Source organism: Panthera tigris, chromosome C1, assembly GCF_018350195.1.
Source record: "Panthera tigris isolate Pti1 chromosome C1, P.tigris_Pti1_mat1.1, whole genome shotgun sequence".
Classification (NCBI taxonomy): domain Eukaryota; kingdom Metazoa; phylum Chordata; class Mammalia; order Carnivora; family Felidae; genus Panthera; species Panthera tigris.
In genome coordinates, this window is record NC_056667.1 from 11,709,797 (window position 1) to 11,723,296 (window position 13,500).

Below are 13,500 nucleotides of genomic sequence, written 5' to 3' on the forward strand. Positions count from 1 at the left end.
ATCTGACTCTTGATTTCGGCTCGGGCCATGATCCCAAGGTCATGAGATTAAAGCCCCACATGGGACTCTGTGCTGAGCGTGGAGCCTCCTTAAGATTGTCTCTCTCTCCCTTTGCTCCTCTCCCCCACTCACACATGCTTTCTATAAAATAAAATAAAATAAAATAAAATAAAATAAAATAAAATAAAATAAAATAAAATAAAATAAAATAGAATAAAATTAAAATAAAATAAAATAAAATAAAATAAAAAATAAAATAAAATAATATAATATATAAAATATAAAATAAAATAATATAAAATATAAAATAAAATAAAATAAAATATATAAAATATAAAATAAAATATAAAATAAAATAAAATAATATAATATAAAATATAAAATAAAATAAAATAATATAATATAAAATATAAAATAAAATAATATAAAATATAAAATAAAATAAAATAAAATATATAAAATATAAAATAAAATAAAATATAAAATAAAATAAAATATAAAATAAAATAATATAATATAAAATATAAAATATAAAATAAAATAATATAATATAATATAAAATATAAAATAAAATAATATAAAATAAAATAAAATATATAAAATATAAAATAAAATAAAATATAAAATAAAATAAAATAATATAATATAAAATATAAAATAAAATAAAATAAAATAAAATATAAAATATAAAATAATATAATATAAAATATAAAATAAAATAAAATAAAATATAAAATATAAAATAAAATATAAAATATAAAATAAAATATAAAATAAAATAAAATAATATAATAAAATATAAAATATAAAATAAAATAATATAAAATATAAAATAAAATAAAATAAAATTAAATTAAATTAAATTAAAAAAAAATAACCTCTTGGGTATAAATGTCTGAACCAGGATTCAAATGCAAATGTGTTTGCCTCCTTAGCCCATACACTCCACCCTCTCCACACCACCTCATGTTAACCTTTTTTTTTAATGTTCATTCATTTTTGAGAGAGAGAGAGAGACAGAGTGTGAGCAGGTGAGGGACAGAGAGAGAGGGAGACACAGCATCGAAGTAGGCTCCAGGCTCTGAGCTGTCAGCACAGAGCCTGACACGGGGCTCGAACCCACGAACTGTGAGATCATGACCTGAGCTGAAGTCGGACGCTTAACCGACTGAGCCACACCCAGGCGCCCCTACACCACCTCATGTTAGAAGGTCATCCCCAAAACCTTCTTCATGGGTCTGAGGTTCTCCCCATCTGCCCACGTTTGTCTTCTAGGACCACCCTGGCTCATAGTTTCTTTGCCCCACGGCCTCCTTTTGAGGGATGAGGAGGCTCTGGTCCCCCCACGTGTGCTCACATCTCCAAGCTCATTCCCAGGTACTTCTACTCTCTCGGGTGATTTGGGTTTCCATGAACATTGGCCTCCCCAGCAGCTACCACTCCTGTGCAGGAGCCATCAAACTCCACTTGGGAATCCATGGGGTTCCAGGAAAGATAACTCCCCAACCTGGCTCCAGGCATAAAACACATGACCTAAGCTAGGTCTGTCAACACACATCACCCCCCTGGCCACTGTGATCAGCCTAGAGGTAGCCACATGATCCAAGCTGGTCTCATCAAAAAGCATCCCAGGACTTTGACTTGGAACGCTGGGACAAAGACAATTCCCTCCTCCCGTGTTGGATGTGAGTGAAGAAGCTCCTGGAAGCCTTAGGATGAAGACAATACCAAGGACCGCAGAGTAGAAAAATGGAAAGAGCTGGGTCCTCAGTGACATCAAACCTTACCTGAAGCCCAACCTGCCTATAGACTTCTTAGTTATGAGAACTGTGGTAGGCTGAGAAATGGTCCCCTAAGAGATTATCTACATCCTAATCCCTGGATCTTATGAATGTTATCTTATATGATAAACAAGGGGGCGTGGAATAGATTTTTTTAAATGTTTATTTATTTCTGAGAGAGAGAGAGAGAGCAGGGGAGAGGCAGAGAGAGAGGATCCAAAGTGGGCTCTGTGCTTACAGCAGAGAGCCCAATGCAGGCTCAAACTCAGGAACCGTGAGATCACGACCTGAGCTCAAGTCAGATGCTTAATCAACCGAGTCACCAAGGTGCCCCACAAGGTGGGGGATAGATTTTTCAGGTGGGATTTGAGTTAAGGATTATGAGATAGATTATCTGGGCGGACCCCAAACGCAATCACATGTATCCTTATACTTGGGAGGCAGAGGGAGATTTGACAGAAACACACAGAGGAGAAGGCAATGTGACCACAGAGGCAGAGACTGGAGCGGTGTGGCCACAAGCCAAGGAAAGCTGGTACCCACCAGAGCTGGAACAGACAAGGGACAATTCTCCCCTGGAGCACACACCCACTGCAGGACAGGGGACAGCCCTGCCAACACCTGGATTTTGGCCCAATGACACCAACTTCAGATCTCTAGCCTCCAGGACAGTCAGAGCATAAATTTCTGTTGTTTTAAGTCACCTAACTTGTGATCATTTGTTACAGAAAGCTATAAGAAACAAACACAAGAACTAATAAATTTTCTTTAATCTCTAAGCCTATTTGAATCTGAAATTTTGTCAATTGCAGTCAAAAGTAGTCTAATTCATCCACAGCCCTGCTGTCACCCTCCTCTGGTTAAGAGGTGAACTCTATGGGGGCTCCTGGGTGGCTCAGTTGGTTAAGCACCTGACTTTGGCTCAGGTCATGATCTCACAGTCCGTGGGTTCGAGCCCCGTGTCGGGCTCTGTGCTGACAGCTCGGAGCCTGCAGCCTGCTTCGGACTCTGTGTCCCCCTCTCTCTCTGCCTCTCCCCCATTCGCGCTCTGTTTCTCTCTGTCTCTCAAAAATGAATAAATGTTAAAAAATTTTTTTAAAAGATGTGAACTCCATGGAAAGGCAAATCCCCACTGAGACGCAGCCAGAGACCCCCCCCCCCCGACCTTTAGTTGGGGAAGTGGGGCAAGGGGTGGGGGGGTGGGGGCAGCATCAGACAGCTCACAGACTCCAAGCAAAGGCATCATGGGAGTTTATTTACAGAAAAGCCACAGCAACCAGGGCCCATGCAGGCTGTGGCCAGAAGATCCCAGATAATATATACATATATACATACAAGTCCCAGCACCCAACAGCACCAGAGCCAGGCCCCTGCCAGAGGGACTAAGAGTCTGGCAGGGTGAAGGGAAGGGGCCCCAAGTCCTTGTCATATGTCACCTGTGCAGTCCCTATGCCAGAGGAAGAAACCGGCATTGGCCCCAAAGCGTGGACTTTAAGGAACACGAAGACAGGCTATACTCTCGATGCCAGGCCAAGGCGCAGCCGCGATGGCCTGGGGCATGGGACACAACAGGTCCCTCCAGACCTGTCCAGGAGGCGGGCATGATGCCCCAGGCCGCGGCTGCCCATCACACGGGGGGCTCCCCCACTTTGCTGGTGGCACTTGTGATCCGCTTCTTCTCCCGGAGGTTTCGAAGGCGGGCACTGAGGCTGCTGATCTCTTCCACGTAGGCCTGGGGCACCCACCCCTTCTCACCATCTGCCAGGCGGACCCCCTCCAGCCAGCCTACAGGCACACAGGCCAGGAGCAGCATCCGTGAGTGGCATCGAAGGGACACCAGGGCCAGGTCTGCAAGGGAACGCCTAGGCCCTGATGCAAGCCTTGTCTGCACCCCCGGGGCCGAGGTGACATCATCCCAGCATCTCCCAGCTCCAGGAAGGACCCTGCCTCTGGCAGCCTTGCAGATGAACTTCTGACCTGTTTTTCCCGACATCCTCTACGAAGGGTATTTCCCACTCTCCCCCCATCAGTCACTCCAAATCCTACACCTTTATGAGCAGGAAGTTCCTCCTCTTGTCTAACTTGATTCCTGCATGCTGTGGTTGATCAACACTTGCACAAGCTTCTCCTGTGATATCTTAGCCATCTAGCGACCTCCTACCCACCCAAGCCCCATCAGGGAGGCCTTCCCAGGAGGCCCTTCTCACCGTCGCTGGTTTGGGTCCTCACTGCCAGGATGTCAGTCTTTTCCAGGGTCAGCTCATCTGGCTGCAGTGCCTTGTATGTCCTGACACACTGAACCTGGGGCGGTCTGACAGCCCAGGGGAGAGTGAGGGAGCCCCCAGGGGAATGTAAGAGGGGGCAGGGAGGGGTAGGAGGAGGAAGCAAAGGGGTAGGAGGGTGGCCACTGCGGCTTCATTTCCTCTGCACCTCCCTCTGCCCGCCCTGGCCACTCTCCTCTCTTACCCGAAACACAAGCCCTAGGCGAATCCAGCCCCTCCCGGCTTCGCTTATTGCTTCTGTGCCCAGGGCTCTCGCCTCCCCAGCTCAATCTGACACCTTGATGCTGACCTCCAGGCCGATGTCCAACTGCCCCCAGATACCCCCCCCCCACAAAACGGTAATGGCCCCTTCATAGGCCCCTGTTACTTCTCTGGGGCTCTCTCTAATCCATCCTTCTCAACTGGGTTTCAAGTCACATCACTCCCCCAGTTACAACCCTCCAGGGCTTCCCAGTCCTCTTCGAATAAGATAAAATCCAGAGTCCTCCCCAAGCCTCCAAAGCCGTGCATGGGATGGCATTGCCTTCTTGCTAGCCTCCCCTCCTCTCCTCCTCCCCTCTCCCCCTTGCTCATGAAGCTCAGCGACACCGGCTGCCCTGCTGTTCCCCAAATATTCTGAACTCCCTTCTGCCTCAGGGCCTTTGCACTGGCTGCTTCTCCTCCCAGGAGTGCTTTTCCCCAGATCTTTTCATGGCCGCCCCCCTTCATCCTTCAGGGGCTTTCCCTGACCAACTGTCTGGAAGCTGCGGGAAGCTCACCCCACAGCCCAAACAGGACTCCTAGCCCAACCCAGAGAACCGGCTTCAGTCTAGGCCCTAGGCTCCTTCTACCACAGCAGGCAGGCTGGCAGTATTGGGAAAACCACAGACTTTGGGGCCAGACCTGGCTTGAATCCCAGCTCCGCTACCCATGGGCTACCTGACCTTGGGCAAATTACTTAACATTTCTGAGCCTGTTTTCTCAGATGTGGGAGGGGGCAGAGGGGGGGGGGAAGAGTCTACTTAACAGGCTTGTCATGAGGATTAAGTAAAGTAAATGCATATAAAAGCCCCTAATACCAGGCCTGACACATGGCAGGTATGGGTAGGAATGAGTTCCCTTCCACTCCCTTCCTTAGCTCAGCCCTAACTCCCCTGCTCAAAAGCCTTCAGTAGCTGCCTGGTATCTGCTCCCTCAAGATCCTCTGTGATTGGGCAGCACTCTGGCTGACCGGCCTCATTCACACCCCAGAGAGAAGCCTCTGCGTCACCCCCCACCCCCTGGCCATGCCGGTTCCTGTCCTCTTTACAACTAGGGCAGAGACGGAGACAGACCCGGGTTCCCGTCTCAGCTCCGCCACCTACTCGGACAGGTCACTCTACCCCTCTGAACCTGTTTTCTAGCTTGTAAAGTGGGTTTCTGTAGGGGTGAGATGGGAGGGGGGGAGAGGAGGTCGGCCTGTCGCCTGTAAAACCCGCCCCTCCTTCAAGGTTCTGCACAGCCGCCCCCACTGCCCCGGGGTCAGCTGATCTCTCTCCCTGCTGGGCCTGCGGGCAACATGGCACCAGGGCTGGAGGAAAGGGAAGGACCCAGCCCCGGGGGATGTGGGCCTAGAAGTGGGGGGGGGCGGGGGGCGGGGGGTGCAGCGGGCTGCTACCTTGGCCTTCGCTGAAGACCTCCTTGTCCTCCCGGGAGCTGGGGGGGCACATGGCCGAGATCCACCGCCGCTTCTCACTTCTAGGGAGGGGGAGGCGGAGCTGTCACAAGGCGCAAAGTGCAATCTCCCAGGGCCAGAGTGGCGAAACAGGGCTGGGAGAATCGGGTATGATGTCCAGACTCAGGACCCACCCCAGGGCCCACCCCACAGCCCTGTCCCCAAGCCTGTGCCCCACCCAGCTCTGAGCCTAAGGACAGAGCGGGCCCAGAAGCCCCCCCACCCCGGACGCCAGCTCCGCCCGTGTCCTGCCTCAGGCCACCGTCCCGCAGCCAGAGGTCAAAGGCCTCGTGCCCTCCTAGGGGTCCTCTCTCCCCACACCCAGGCCCACTCACTCCGTCCGGGCCCTCAGCAGGAACTGGTGCTTCGCGTGTTGCCCGTGGAGGAGCTGCAGGAGGAACACGTGGCCGGGGATGCCCTGGAGCTTGAGGCTCAGATCCTTCACCTGGAGCTCGGCCATCTTGGCATGGACGAACACGGCGAATTTCCCCAGCCTGCAGGGCCCCGGGGAGGTGAGGTCAGCCTGGCTCATCCCCAGGCTCCCAGCCCCACCCTCAGGACAGGTGAGTTCTGATCCGAAGGAGAACTCCGGCTCCCTCCCCAAGGAAACTTGGCTGTGCAAGACATCACCTCCCCGACAGCCAGCACCGTCCCCACAGGGAACGGGGACCCCGTTCCTGCCGGCTCCCTGACGGAAGTGGAGGTGACAAAAGCCGGTCGCTGCCCCAGGCGAGCGTCCAAGTTCTCTCTGCGCCTCTCCCGTGGGTCCCTGTTCTAAAGAGCCCACGGACAGCCACTCGGAGGAGACCCTGCCCTGTGTAGGGTCTGCCTCTCTCACTGGTGTAGAACCTGAACTTTGTCTCTTGTTTGCCCCACTCTATCCCAGTGCTTCGCCCCGCCTGGCCCACAGTGTGGGTTCAACAAACACTCGTGGGAAGAAGGGGCAGGTGGGTGGGTCAAGGATGTCCCACGGATTCCTTCTTCTCAACCCATCGAAACCGAAGTCAGTATGCCTCGCTCCAAACCGGATCGTTTCACTGTTCCCCATTCCGGGGAAATACTCCTTCAGGGTGCCCAGGGGGAAACTCAACCGTCATTCGCACCCCTTGCCTCCCTCTCCCTGCCTCTTCCCTCCCTCTCCCTGCACACCCAGCCAGCAGCTCCATCCTATCTAACTCCCTATTGTTCCTGGAATCCACTTACCACAAGCCCCCCCCCCCCCCACCAGTTCCGAAGCATCTATTGTCACCTGGGGACAACTGCCACAGCTTCTGGTCTCTCCCCTTCCAGTCCATCCCCCAAATTGGCCGGGAGTAAGATGTCACTCATCTGTTTCACTCTCCACACTCCCCATGGCCCTCAGGACGCCCCACCTCTGCACTATGACTTTCAACACCCCAGCTTCCTTCTCCTGCCCTTCCCCTCTGCAAACCCAGCCAGAGCAGGCTTCATCATCCCCTGAACACAATCTGCCGTTACGCCTCACTGTGACTTTGCTATATATCCTCCCAAACTCCTCCTCTACCTGGCAAAGTCCTATTTATGCTTCAAAACCCAGCTCAGGTGTCCCTTCCTCTTTGAAGCTTTACTGATTCTCACCCCAGGCCAGGGGATGCTTTCCATCAAAACCCTAACCAGGTGGTTACCAGGATGTATTTGAATTGTTCTGAGAGCTCCTGTAAGCAGAAAACAAGTCTCATTCAGCTTTATGTCCCTGGCACCCAAAAGGGCCCGGGAGAGAATAGGGGTTCGGGGACATCTGAATGAATGAGTGAATGAATGAATCAGGAACGAACCCTGCCCATAGTGCAAGGAGTCCATTCTTCATCGCATCCAGCCTTAAGGCTTACCTCCCTCGGAAAGTCTTCTCACTCATCCCAAACTTACCACTCACAGCTAATGCTGAGCGTTCACCATGTGCCAGGTACTGTGCTGTGGCCTTTCCACGTATTATTACGACACTGAATCTCCCTACCTGGTAGTCTCTGTCTTACAGATGGAAGACAGGATAATACAACGGTTAAGAGCCCGGGATCCGACATCAGACAGACCCGGCCTCCTGGCTCCTGTACTTCGCTAGCTACGCGATCTTGAGAATAATAAGGGAGCCTACTTTCCAGGGAGATGTTTAAAGAAGTACAGAGAATAATCCACACAGCATGCCTGGCACAGACTCAGTGAATGTTGGCCATCACCATCAAGACTCTGGGCGGAGCGGGGGCTCCAGGATCGAGCTCTTAATCTCTGCTCTACTTGGCTTAGGTTCAGAGTAGCGTCCAGTCCTCCACATACAGTCCAGCCCTTGGTTCTTAGGTCTGGAAAATGGAATGGACTTGCCTCACATCTCTGCCTTTCCTGGGGGAGTCTGCAAGGCTCGGGGTGCCTGGGCAGCCCAGTCTGACCTGTGGTTCTTGAGCCCAATGGTGGCCGTGGTTGTGAGCCCACTGGTGGGCAAGAAGAGAGCCTGGCTCCAGTCTCCTTCCCCCCACCCTGCCCAGACTCACTCCTTCCGCCGGGAGAGCAGCAAGCAGTCATTGAAGAGGTGCAGGTAGACTGCCTTGCTGGACAGCTTCAGCTTGGCAGGGGGTGCCGCGGGCAGCGGTGCCAGTTCCACCAGCTCCCCGTGCCGAACCAGCCAGCGGGCCTGAGAGATCAGTGGGAAGATCTGGAAGGAAGGAAGGAAGAGGCAAGGGGGAGGGCAGGTCAGGCCCAGGACAGCAGGGCAAAGAGCACAGAACAGGGAATGGGAGGGGGTGGGCAGTGATGAACTGGCTCCCAGTGCCCAGGGGGGAAGGGAACAAGACTTGCCCCTTTGTGGACCCCATCCCCCCAGCTGCGGACACGAACCTTGCCCTCAAAGTGGATCTTCTTGCTCAGGTGGATGAGCTCCTCTGTCCTCTTCATGGACTGCACACTGGCATTGCACTCTTGCACCAGCTGGGGAGGCCGTGGGTGGGTCACCTGCAGCCCCCCCACCCCCCACCCAACCCCGGCTCCCAGAGCCCAGCCTCAGACCCCCTCCTGGGGACCAGAAGCTCTGATGGCGGGGGGCTCATTCAGAGATATGCGGGTGTTTGGGGGAGGCCCTCGGGAGCCGAGCTCACCTCCTTGAGCGCATTGAAGGCTTTGGTGGCCACGTCTTCATCTTCTGAGCCCTGTGCTGTCCTCTTCAGGATGTTCTGGAGGGTGGGGTCGGTGCAGTGAGGCAGGCCATGACCTCCACCTATAACCCTGCCCACCCGTGGGTACCCGGAGGGGCTGTGGAGGGCACAGCACCATTTTCCTCACGCGGCCCTCGCTGTAGCCCTCTAGGTACCTCCACGAGCATCTTGAGGCGGGTGATCCTCTGAAATGGCAGGATGAGGAAGGAGGTGAGGGGCAGACGCTGGCATACGGGAGACTCCTCCAGGCGAGCCAGTATGCCAGGGAACTTGGGATTCTCCAGACTGAAAGATGGGGAGGGGGTTGGAGTCACGGATGGGTTCTCGGTCCCTCGAACGGCCAGGATCCATGACCCCAGCCACCACCTTGGTTTTTCAGGTGCCTTCTCAGCACATCCCTCCTGCCTCTGGCGCTTGGATCTAACCTCATCCTCGACAGAGAGGCCTGTTCAGGACCTGCTCCCCTCCCAGGTCACCCTTCCTCACCCAGTCCTCGGTACCCCCTCCCGCCTAAGACCCCCCTCTTACCCTCCCTCCTTCCCCCCTCCCCGCCTCCTCCCCCGCCCTTCAGAGCCTCCCGCCCTACAGCAGGCGCTGGTAGGTGCGCTCCTGGTAGGCCTGGTTGGTGACGTAGGGCAGGTAGACTCGGCGGAAGGCTGGGCAGTGGCGCAACACAATGTCGCACACGCTGAAGCGCAGGACATCGGCCTCTAGCCGCTGCTCCAGGTCCTGCAGGAACCTGAGGGGTCCGGCGAGGGGTCAGGGTCAGGGCCAAGGAGAGAGCCAGACCTGGGCCCCCCCTCCGCCGCCCCCGCCACACCCCTGACCGGACCACTCCCTCACCTCTCGCTGGTGCTCTTGACCTCAGGCAGTTTGGAGAAGAGCCACTGCTTGTCTTGCACCCCTAGACATTCGCTCAGTTCAGCAGAGCCCAAGAAGTGGCCCACGGCCACCGACAGGCTGTGGATGTATGAGGCCTCGGACGTGATCAGCTCGAACTTGGCCTGAGTGTGGGTGGACGCGGGGTTGAAAGAGCCGGAACGGCCCATCCCTGACCTCACTTCCCTCCCGCCCTCCTCCCCCTCCTTGCCCCTTCGCCCCCCACCCCAGGCTGCGCCAGCCCTGGCCACCACCGCGTTAGACGCCGCACCCCCCGTGTCCCCGCCCCTTTTCTAGCCCCACCTCCGAATACCTGGGGGCAGGCGGGTTCAGGGGACCCACCTCCAGCCGCGCGCAAGTGTTCAAACCCAACCGAAGACCTTGACTGAGTCCCTGGCTCCACCCATTGGGCCGGGCCCTAGTGGCCCCGCCCCTCCGCGGGGAGCCCTGCGTTTAGCCCCGCCCCCGGTCCCAGGCCAGCAGAGTCGCTCGCGCACCACGCGTTTTCCCTCCCGAGGGCTCTGCCCCTCCCCTGTCCTCGCTTTCTCGATCCCACCTCGGCCCGCCCGGCCTGACTCCGCCCCTCACCCCACCCCTTCGTCCGGCTGCCGCCCTCGCCTCCCGCCCCGCTCCCAGCCCGCCGGCAGCCGGCCCACCCTGTCAGGTCCCCCGGCACCCACCTTTCCCATGGACGGTCCCGCCGGCCCCGCCCCCTTGTGGCCCCGCCTTCCCCGCTGAGGCCCCTGCCCACCTCCCGCCGGTCGCAGCCCCACTGGCCGGGTACCCCAGGGCCCCGCCGAGTCCCGGGACCGCGTCCTCCCGGCCCCGCCCCCCGCGGGCCCCAGCACCACCTCCCCGGCGGGCAGCCCCGCCCACCCCGCCCCGCCGACCCCCGGCGCCCACCTCCTGCAGCTTGCAGTCGCGCAGGCTCAGCGTGGCCAGGACGCCGCTGCCGCGCACGTCGGGGATGTCCTGCCACAGCGAGAAGGTGGAGCCTCGCGCCGAGCGCTGCGCCCGGAAGGAGCTGCTCGGGGAGAGGTTGGCGCGCGGCGGCCCGGGCCCCTCCTCCGCGCCCTCCGCCTCGTCCCCCGGGCCCTCCTCCTCGCGCTGCTGCCGCCGCAGTTCGCGGGCGCTGGCCACGTCGCTGTATTCCTGGTAGAGGACCGCTGGGCGGGGAGAGGGGCGGGGGAGGGCCGTGGGGCGCCCGCCTGCCCCGCCCGGCTCCCGCCCGGCTCCCCGAGAGCCCGCCTCCCTAAGCGCGCCTTTCGGAAGGTTCGGGTCGCGGGACACGGTAGCCTCGCGCACGCACTCCCTCCCTCCCTCCCTCATCCGTTCCGTCAACGCGGCTGGCGCGCCCCCCGCGTGCCAGCCGCCGCGTGCTTGCTGCTGACATTCATTTCCCTCCCTCTCTCGCAAGATCCCAACCTCCGAACTCCCCCAACCCCCCGGGCCCCCAGCCCTTCCTCCCACGTACTGTTAAGGAGAAACCGGGACTGGCGCCGCTCGCTGGCGCTCCTGGAACCCAGAGCCAGCTCTTCCTGCGCGTCCAGCCTAAGAAAGGGACGGTGTCAGGGCCCTTCTTCGCCTGCACCCCTCCTCGGGCCGAGCTCGAAGTAGGAGATGGTACCTGGGCTCGGGCCAGCCGCTATGGCCGCCGCTCAGCTCAACAGGGGCTGGCATCGCCGTACCGTCCGCCCTCGTCTCTACACCGCGCGACTCCCTTCCGGACGCCTTCCCTGGAGAGAGCGAGAGCTGAGGGCGGGTGGCTCCAAGAATGGCGCTGGGCACCTGGGGTGCCATCCTCCAGCTGTCCAGCACCCAGTCTCAGGTGTGGGCCGGGGCCCCTGCTGCATCTGGCTCATGGCCTGCTCTTAGGGCCCAGGGGAGAAGCTGGTACCTTCCCGAGCTGCTCCAGTGCCTGACCCTGGGGTCGGCACCCTGGCTGCTGAATTCCGCCCCAGGCGCAGGGAAGAGTGCAGCCGGGTCATCAATTCAGAGGCCGAGAAGCGCCTCCGCTCAGGCCCCTCCAGGCCTAACCGGGAGGGCCCAGACAGCTCCAGGGGCCTAGGCTCCTCTGTGCTCAGGGCTTGCTCTGCTGCCTGGCCAGGCTCCAGGAAGACGGCATGGGCCTCAGGGCTGCCAGGGAGCTCTTCACGCTGGTACACCCGCATCTTGCGCCCTGCAGGCAAGTGGGGTGAGAGCACAGGCTGGCATCCATCCACTGGGCGCTCTCTCTACTCCTGCCTGCTGCTACCCTGTGGCCCTGAGCGTCTGAAGGACACGCCTCAGGGAAAGGCCAATGTTTTTGCCAGGATGTGGTCCCCCCCAAAAAAAATGGGATCAGCAAGAGGGGTAGAGAGAGCACAGTGCCTGACTGCAGTGGGCAAGGGGCCAAGGAGCCCAGGGCAGCCGCTCATTTGCTGTGCAACATCCGACAAGTCACTTGTCCTCCCTGAGCTCCAGTTCCTTCCCTTACCACTAAAATCTACCACTTGTCCTGCCTGTTTGGAGAACTCAGGGGCTTAAGAGTCCCGAAAGAACCACCCAGCCTCTCCCCTATCTGCCCCACTGGGCCACCACCCAGAGTGACTCACAGGCTGACTTCTTCTCTGAGCCGTGGCTGGCCCGGCGCTGTGGCTGTGGGTGCTGGGGACTCCAGGGTCCCTCCAGAGCTGGGGGCTGGGCACTGGGACAGTGTGGCCAGCTGCCAGCCCTGCTGGGCCGCATTCCCCCACCGGTGGAGATCTCGCTGTCTGAGACTCCTGGGGATGGTGGCCATAGCAGCCCTTGGAGAGGAGCAGGGGTCCCCAGGGACCAGCGGCTGCCAGGAGCCTGCAGCTCCTCTGGGCCGACGGGGAAGAGATCCAGACACACAGGGCTCGGGGGCTGCAGGGTGGGCAACTCTGCAAAGGACAGACTCTCCTGCTGGCACACGGCTACTGGGCGGCGGGCAGTGCCACGTGGCCCGGCCAGGTGGGACTGGAGGGTGGCAGGTGGCCCACAGTCCATGCCTCCTTTGCTCTGCCACCCACCTGGACCTGTAGGGGAAAAGGTATCAGAGGCGGGCACGGAACAGCAGGGCTGGCCAGCAAGCCACCTTTGTCTCGGAGGCCTGGACAAACCCTTGTGTACCCACAGCTGTACCAGCCACACAGCCGACTGCACGGCGATAGCTCGCGCTGAAGCTCCTACTCATTTGACACTTACCGAAGGGCGGGCCAAGTGCTTTGGATACATTATTGCATTTGCACAACAACCCTGAGCGGACGCTATTATCGTCCCCATTTTATAGGTGAGGAGAGCGAGGCACAGAGGTCCTTTGGTATGTGGTGAAGCCAGGGCTCAAAGCCAGGCAGCGTAGCTTCTGAGGCTGCGCTTTTAACCGCCTCGCACGCTTCCAGCTCTCGCTGACCCAGGCTCAGACACACAGGTACCTACGCTGTCACACAAACACACGTATGTTCCGTGGACTTGCACACACGCCTTCTTCCCAGGACACGCACGGACATACACACTTTCACAGATACGCTCAGACATTTCACGCCCACAGGCTCTCACATTCACACACTTTTCACCCAGCTACATACATTCACACAGACTCTCTCTCTCTCTCTCATACACACACACAGACACACATGCCGACCCATCAGATACTTGTGTATCCACTCGAGCTCTCACTCCTGTTCCATTCACACTCACACACC

At 56.7% G+C, this 13,500-nt stretch overlaps 1 protein-coding gene across 1 annotated transcript; it reads right to left on the reverse strand.

Moving 5' to 3' along the window:
- Window positions 1-3,009: 3,009 nt before the first annotated feature.
- Window positions 3,010-12,805, reverse strand: ARHGEF19 (Rho guanine nucleotide exchange factor 19). The gene is made up of 15 exons (XM_042997050.1): window positions 12,391-12,805; window positions 11,694-11,975; window positions 11,424-11,532; window positions 11,271-11,347; window positions 10,700-10,962; window positions 9,761-9,921; window positions 9,504-9,656; window positions 9,073-9,202; window positions 8,861-8,935; window positions 8,604-8,693; window positions 8,261-8,421; window positions 6,092-6,250; window positions 5,690-5,779; window positions 3,989-4,092; window positions 3,010-3,566 (listed from the first exon to the last, which is right to left on the reverse strand). Exons 1-15 carry the CDS (start codon window positions 12,803-12,805, stop codon window positions 3,409-3,411), a joined length of 2,427 nt encoding a protein of 808 aa, XP_042852984.1. The 3' UTR covers window positions 3,010-3,408.
- Window positions 12,806-13,500: the final 695 nt, after the last annotated feature.